Raw genomic sequence first — 7,568 nt, 5'->3', positions numbered from 1 at the left:
GGCTCGAAACCAAAGACAAAGGACCAAGAATACAAGAAACTCAAGACTACAATGACGACAACACATCAAGACCCTTCATCCGATTTCTTTTCTAAAGAGAAGAACTCGGAGAAGGCTCGGGGATACATAGCCCCAGAATTTTTTGAAGACAAGAATCTGGACCCTCCAACTTTTGCAAGCAAAAGCAAGAGGCTCGGGGGCTACACTCAGTGAGTGCAATTTTTATGAAAAATTGCACCTACCCAAAAAGAACTCGGATATAGTATGCTCAAGAGCCCTTTGACGAAGAATCAAAACAATTTCAGGACAAGACCCTCCAGCTCCTTGTTCCAAAAAGCAAGAGGCTCGAGGGCTACACTCAGATGGGAGTACCTTTTTTCAAAAAAGCACACACCACTCAAAGATTCCAAGAAGCGCTACATGGTTTCACTCAAGAAAGCACTCGGACGACGCTTGTCCCTGCTCAGCAAGACCTGGAGGAACAAGACAAGGCTTCCGGAGTACAACCATGAAGTGCTCGGGGGCTTGTCGGTGCGGGACCCATAGGATGCCCCGCAAGGAAGAGAGAAGATCTAGTCTAACTAGGATTCTCCCCATGTAACCTTAGTAGTAGTATTATTTTGTAATCCTACTAGGAACTCTCATTGTAAATCGACTAGGAATCTGACCTCCTGACTATATAAAGGAGGGCAGGGTTCCTAGAGAAGGGGATCACGATTTCTACAACACAATCAATCCAATGCAGAGGCTAACGCCGACTGGACATAGGGCTGTTACTCGACCACAGTCGAGGGCCTGAACCAGGATAAATCGACTGTCTCTTGCGTTCACCATCGAGTTCCGCATACGCTGAAGCCCGAACAATACTGCCTCAGGGACCCCCGTGGCAGGCTATCGGTGGTAAAACATTGATAGGCTCGTCCCCTTCCTCTGCCTTCGTGTCCGCCATGGGGAGTTCGTCCTCCTCGCCCACCACGCAGAGATTGATCAAAACTTCTATATTGTTTGTTAGGCAGCGGCCCTTGGAGGTTTTATTCTGCTGAGTTGTGCTCTAGCTGCTCTTACAGATTGTTGATTGCGTGGAATAGTCTCATATTTAGCTAACTTGGGGTTGGTGGTGGCCTTGCCTGCTTGCCTCCATGGATTCCTTATCGCTTTTCGCTTCTTCAAGTCATCATCTGATCTTGCGTATTGTCTCATTACCTCGAATAGCTCCCTTACGGAGGTGGGGTAATTCCTAGCGAAGTGAGCTGCACATTGACCTATGGCCAACCCTTCCATAGCTACTGCTATAACCATCTCCTCTAGCATGTTTAGCACCAGAGCTTTGGTCTAAATGAATCTTTCCAAAAACTCAGACAGTGATTCATCATCTCGCTGAATGCAATTTAGTAAATCTCTCGTTATTTTCGTTCCCGGGTGATATCCTTGGAAGGTGGAAACTAGCTCCTCTCTGACTTGGCCCCAGGGCCTGATGGATATTCGGCTTCAACGAAGGATACCAATCGTGTGGGATATCTTTGAGCTCCATGATGAGTGACTTTGTGAGGATTTGAGTGTCTCCCCTAGCTGATGTTACCGTGGTCTCATAACTCACGAGGAACTTCCTCAGGTTTGACTTTCTATCGAAGACCGAAATGCGAGGCTTGTAGCTGGCTAGCCACGGATATAGCTGAAATTCTTTTGACAAAGGTGAAGTGGGGTTGTATGCACTTTCATCTACTTCTAGGAGGTTATCATCTAGTATTACAATGTTTCCGCCAGCGCGGATGGCACCTCCTGCTCCTGCTCCCTACAGTCCTTGAATTTCTCTCGCCAATCTATCCCTCTGGATTTTGGCTTCCCTAATTGCCCTCTACGTCTGTTCTCTGTTACGGGCAGCGGCTTGCCTGAGCAGCTGCTCCTTCTCGTTCTGGAGTTTGAGGATGTCTTGCTGGTACTGATTTAGGGTCTTTAGGTTTCTTGCTTGCTCAGTGATCTCACCGTCTTCATCTTCTTCAACCTCATCGCCATTTTGGTCGATCTCGACTTCTTCGACGTTGCCTTCTAGCGTTTGCTCTCACCCTCCTAACGCTGTGGTATTATCCATCTGCGGCTACGGCGTAGGTGGTTCCATAGCTATTACTGCATCATTTTGCATGGCTGCTTCCACTGCCGCCGCAATGGCTACAGCCGCGGATGGTGCTGCTTTATCCGTCGTTATCTTTGTCTTCTTTGGTGGCATGATAAGCTCGAGCGACAACCACGATGGGCGCCAATGTTGTTCTAGGCCTCGGCCTTTGAACATCGGTTGTCGCTCAAGCAAAATCAGACGCGAGAAGTAGATGAAGTAGGACAAACAAGAAGAACGATTTCATTGAACTTGTTTCTCTGTGCTTTACATTCCCTCTACAGGGGCTATTTATACATGCCAGTGGGCTTTTCATAGGACATAAATGACCTGTCAACTACTACAAATTCAGGGAATATTCCCCACGGCTTTGGGCTTGTTCGCCATTCAAAGTACCCGCCTTCCTTGGGTAACGCCGAACCTGGATAGGCCCGACCGGCTCTGCCTCATGTCGCCTATCCAATCAACCGGATGGGCCCCCGATGATAGAAGCTGTTGGCCATGCGAAGACGGGCGGCTCCTCCTTTGGCGAAACCTACGGATACTATCAACCAAACCTGTTAAGAGCTATTCGCCTGAGCGAATAGCCGAGACCGACTGCGCGACCTCCTTTGGCGAAACCTGCAGAAATGATCGACCAAACCTGTTGACCGCTATTCGCCTGGGTGAACAAGCGAAACCGACTGTGTGCCCTCCTTTGGCGAAATCTGTAGAAACAATCGAGCGAACTGTTAATAGCTATTCGACAGAGCGAATAACCAAGACCGTCAGCGGGCCTGCCGCTAGGGCGAAAGGAAAAGAACCAGGTACGACCTGATCTCGGCCATAGAGTTCCTCCGTTCCCATGGCGAAAAGGGGATCCTAAGAATGGGACGGCAAGCAGCGCCTTTGCTTCGCTGAGGTGAGAAGGGGGCCCAACTCATTCTTCTCTTCACACACAGCCAGCCATCTCGCCTCTCCTTACAGCGAAGTGCTGAGTGCGCTGGAGTCCAACTCCTGTTATTTTGCTCTTGCGAGGAACCAGGACGGTGATTGAGCCACATAGGGTGCCCATAGGCGGGGCACGCCCCCAACAAGGTTCAATACCAATTATATTTGCGGTGTTTGCTTTAGATTAAAGTCGTGGCCGCTGTGGTTTGTTAGCTCAGTCTACATTGTTTTGTAGCACTTAACTTTTCTGCTCCCTTCTCCTTTGAGTTCTTCCGATTGTTCTGCCCCTGCTATTTGCGCAACTGCCTTCCATGCAGCTCGGCTCCCCTACACTCGCCACTTCACTCCGACTTTGTGTAGCTCCGCTCCCCCGTGCTCGCCCCTGCCCTCCGTGCCCCTTCCTTTCGACTTAACCACGCTTGCCCTTAGTGTCGGCGTGTAGCGAGGACATACCTCGTGGTGGGGGTGTGGTGAGGTGCACCAGGCTCTGTCTTCGGGGTTGGACGAGTGGAGCCTCTAGCGGGGATCCGCAAGTGTGTGGTGGGCCGAGCTCCACCTCTAGCAGTTGTTGGGCAGAAGCCTCAGTAGGGATCCTCTAGGCGGCGGTAGTGCGGCGGAAGCCTCCAGTGGCGATAGTCGAGCAAGAGCAGTTGGTGAGGTTCGGTCAAGCGGATCCATCCTATGAATTCCGTCTAATACAGTGGGGTTGAGCTCGGTTTTAAAGGAAGGTTGACTCAGTTATAGAAGAATACCATGGAAGCAAGCTTCCATGTCACAATACGACAATACCGAAGACATCCAAACAACAAAAATGAAAAAACTCATTTCCATTTTCTAATTCTGGCCTCGATGCTACATCCAAATGAGGTGTTAGCGAAACATCTCGTCTATTTCTAAGAAAAATCATATGATTTAAGCATTTAGATTGCTCTAAAATTTGCAAAGACATGAACAAGTACTCCTATGTACCATACTTCCACTCGGTCCCTTAATATGTGCCGTTCTAGGTTTTGGCCTAGGAATCAAGGAAGTTGGCAAAAGTCTCAGACAACCCTATAAAGCATACAGAGTAGTATTCACTGGCTGCAGTTTACGTACAATGGACAGGTCATTTATTGCTCCATCTTGGATTGAAAGCACCAGGCCTGCCACACCAATAAACATTTTTTTTTAATTTTTTTACTAACATTTGCCGGCCCGTGCAGTGGTTTGAGGGGGAACCGGCGAAGGGATAAGGCTGCTGCGAGCGCCGACCGCTTCTGTGGGGGAGAGCCTGCACCTATGCTTGGGATCCGCGTCAATAGGTCAGCGACACATATGAAGGGACAACATTACCATCCTAGAACGACACACATTAAGTGACGGAGGGAATACGTGCTAACCACGAGGAACTCCTACACAAAACAACATGAGAACAAGCTTTCCAACAGCTAATTGTCCACGTTCCGCAGCATGTGACATCTGCTCAATTGGATAACAATTAACACTAGCTAAAAGTTAAATCACTGCCATACGCTTTGAGCATTTAGATTGCTCTAAAATTTGCAAAGCCACAAACAAGTACCATGTGTGCCAACCACGAGGAGCTCTTAACAAAACAACACGACAGCAAGCATTCCAACAGCCAATTATCCAGCAGCATGTGATATCTGCTCAACTGGATAAACACAATTACTAACAGCCAGAAGCGTCTACATAGCGGTTAACAAGTGGCGGAATCGTTAACTAATGAATGCCAAAGGGATCCAGAGGGACATTGCCCACATTGGACCTATAAGAGCATTTCCACGAGACTCTTTGTATCTTTCCTACTTTACAGGAATAAAGATTTTGGTAAAAAAACACTCTTCAACAGCTTTTCAATTGGATATTCAAATATATATATTTTCTATTATGAATTTATCGCTAGTCAAAGATAGAAAGCGAGGATGACTCTCTAGATTGTGCACAAGATATAGAAAAAGATGTTGAAAAGTATAAAGATATATAAAACAATTTTTACTTAAATGACACTCTTCAAATGATGATTTAGAGAATAGAATTTATGGAGATGCTCTAAGAAAAATAGCAAATCGAGCCCGTGACGCACGCGCCTTCTTTAAATCCCAAAGTCCAACACTACCGTTGCATCGGCAACTCAGCTTCCCAAACGTGGGCCGTGACCATGGGCGCAGAGGCCGAGCACGTGGCCGCCCGCCCCGCGGCGTCCACCGTTGTCCTCGTGCCGTTCCCGGCGCAGGGCCACATCTCCCTGATGCTCCGCCTGGCGCGCGCCCTCGCCGGGCGAGGCGTCGCGGCCATCGTCGCCGTGCCCGACTTCGTCCACCGCCGACTCGCCAGCGCCTGCGGTCAGGCGGGCGTTGTCGTCGGCGTGGAGCTCGCGTCCATAGACAGCGGAGTCCCGGACGACAGTGTGGACGAGCCCCCGGGCTTCGCCGGCTTCGCGCGCGCCATGGAGCACCACATGCCCACCAGTCTGGAGACGATGCTGACGACTCCGCGCGGCTTAGCGGGCTGCGGCGTGGCGTGCCTCGTCGCCGACGTCCTGGCGTCGTGGGCTGTCCCCGTCGCCACCCGGTGCGGCGTGCCCGCCGTGGGCTTCTGGCCGGCGATGCTGGCAACCTACCGCGTCGTGGCGGCCATCCCGGAGCTCATCGACAAGGGGTTGATCTCAGATCACGGTACGCACTATGTGCCATTACTGCATGATCCACGCATTATTCCATTGCATTTCTTCTGGCTCTGTAATTTCCTTGTTGATCTGAGCCTGCAACTACGCGCTTACGATCGATGGTGCATGTGTTCATTATTATTTTACGATTCTTAGTTCGTTGTTCTTATGGTTAGGCTTCAAACACCGTTGCAAAGTGATGGGTTTATCCATTAAAACACCACCACTTGACATAATATACATGTTTTGCAGAAGTTGCATATAAATTACCGTTCATACATACTAAAGCTGCAACTTCTCTTGTTCATTGTTCTGTTTCTTGTCACATGCATGTAGGCATTCCCATATCGACCAAAAGATTAAACATTGGTGAAGAAGACAAAGTAAACGGAGACCACCAGACTGGCGGCAGCCTCCACGTATTGCCTGCACAGCTAGGCCTGAGCACCGCAGAGCTGCCATGGCTTGTGGTCGACGCGGCGTGCCAGAAATCAAGGTTCACCTTCTGGCTTCAGACCATGGAGCGCGCAAAGAGTTTCCGCTCTATCCTTGTCAACACCTTCCCCGTCGAAGCCGCCGGCGACGACACCGGCACTGCGTCACAGGCTCTGCATGGTCCTCCAAGTCGGGCCACTACTGCCACCTAGCGGCTTCGACAGTTGCATTACCAAAGGCGGAAAATCTGTTAGAACCGATCTCCGGCGAGGAGCTCGGCACGACGCGGCACCGGCCGGTGGTGACCGCGGCAACCCCTAACAATGGCGAGAGCACGAGTTCACGCGAGAGAGAGACAAAGTGTTTTCACTGCGAATGGCGCCAACTTGATCTGGATGCATTCCTTGTTACTTAACCGGGCTGTGATCCGAGAGTCCCGCCACGACTCGATGCTGCACGGTGCGCCGTCATTTGCGGCGCCCGTGCGACATGCACGGCTATCCAGCCATGGCGGAGACCCAGCCCAACCTGAACGCGGTCAAGACGCAAACGTGCAGTCTCCGTTCCGCCCTGATTCTACGCGATTACAAAAGATGTTCAAACTGAAAATGAACTACCTAATGCACCTAAACATGACTGACACGATTACAGTTGGTTCAACATTTCACCCCCTTAATCGTGACACACATCCCTGACTCCCAATTGCTGACGCATCTCAACAAATTTGATTCTCCCAAGTGGCTTCATCAAGATGTCTGCAAGCTGCCTGTCAGTGCTGATGTGATCAACTTCTGCTATGCCATTTGCCACACACTCTCTGATATAATGATATCGAGTGTCAATGTGCTTGCTCCTCTCATGATGAACTGGGTTCTTGCTTAGCTCAATGGCTGACTTGCTATCCATGAGAAGTCTGAAGCTTTTCAGCTTTTCACCAGTTAAGTCTGCAATCAATCTACTTAGCCAAACTCCCTGACAAGCTGCTGAAGCTGCAGCAATGTACTCGGCTTCACAGCTTGAAAGTGACACCACTCTTTGCTTCTGTGAGCTCCAGGTGACCACATTTCCATTCAGGAAGAACACCACACCTGAGGTGCTTTTTCTTTTCTCCAAGTCACCGGCATGATCACTGTCAGAGTATCCTAACAGCCTTAGGTTTGAAAATGCTCCACTGGTATACCTGCACCCATATTCAGTAGTCCCTGCCACATATCTTACGATTCTTTTTATGGCAACCCAATGTTCAGCAGTAGGGCACTCCATGAATCTACTGACCATCCCTACTGAGTAAGAGATGTCAGGTCTAGTATTCACTAAGTACCTCAAACTACCCACAACACTTCTGAACTTTGACATATCCTTCACCATCTCAGGTTTCCCAGGGAACAGTTTCAGATTTTGCTCCATTGGTGTATCCACTGG

The 7,568-nt window shown here is 49.7% G+C and overlaps 1 protein-coding gene across 1 annotated transcript; it reads left to right on the top strand.

Moving 5' to 3' along the window:
- The first annotated feature begins 5,204 nt into the window (after positions 1 to 5,204).
- On the top strand, positions 5,205 to 6,358 carry LOC136465922 (UDP-glycosyltransferase 82A1-like). The gene is made up of 2 exons (XM_066464470.1): positions 5,205 to 5,721; positions 6,048 to 6,358. The coding sequence occupies exons 1-2, from the start codon at positions 5,205 to 5,207 to the stop codon at positions 6,356 to 6,358; spliced, it is 828 nt and encodes a 275-aa protein (XP_066320567.1).
- Positions 6,359 to 7,568: the final 1,210 nt, after the last annotated feature.

The sequence above is a fragment of the Miscanthus floridulus genome, chromosome 7 (assembly GCF_019320115.1).
Source record: "Miscanthus floridulus cultivar M001 chromosome 7, ASM1932011v1, whole genome shotgun sequence".
Lineage (NCBI taxonomy): Eukaryota > Viridiplantae > Streptophyta > Magnoliopsida > Poales > Poaceae > Miscanthus > Miscanthus floridulus.
This window is presented reverse-complemented; position numbering and strand designations above follow the sequence as displayed.

What these genes read in the sequence shown, in the direction of transcription:
- LOC136465922 (XM_066464470.1), top strand. Translation starts at nt 5,205, where the DNA reads ATGGGCGCAGAGGCCGAGCACGTGGCCGCCCGCCCCGCGGCGTCCACC. An exon ending in GGGGTTGATCTCAGATCACG is followed by an intron (nt 5,722 to 6,047) that starts GTACGCACTATG and finishes ACATGCATGTAG; the next exon opens with GCATTCCCATATCGACCAAA.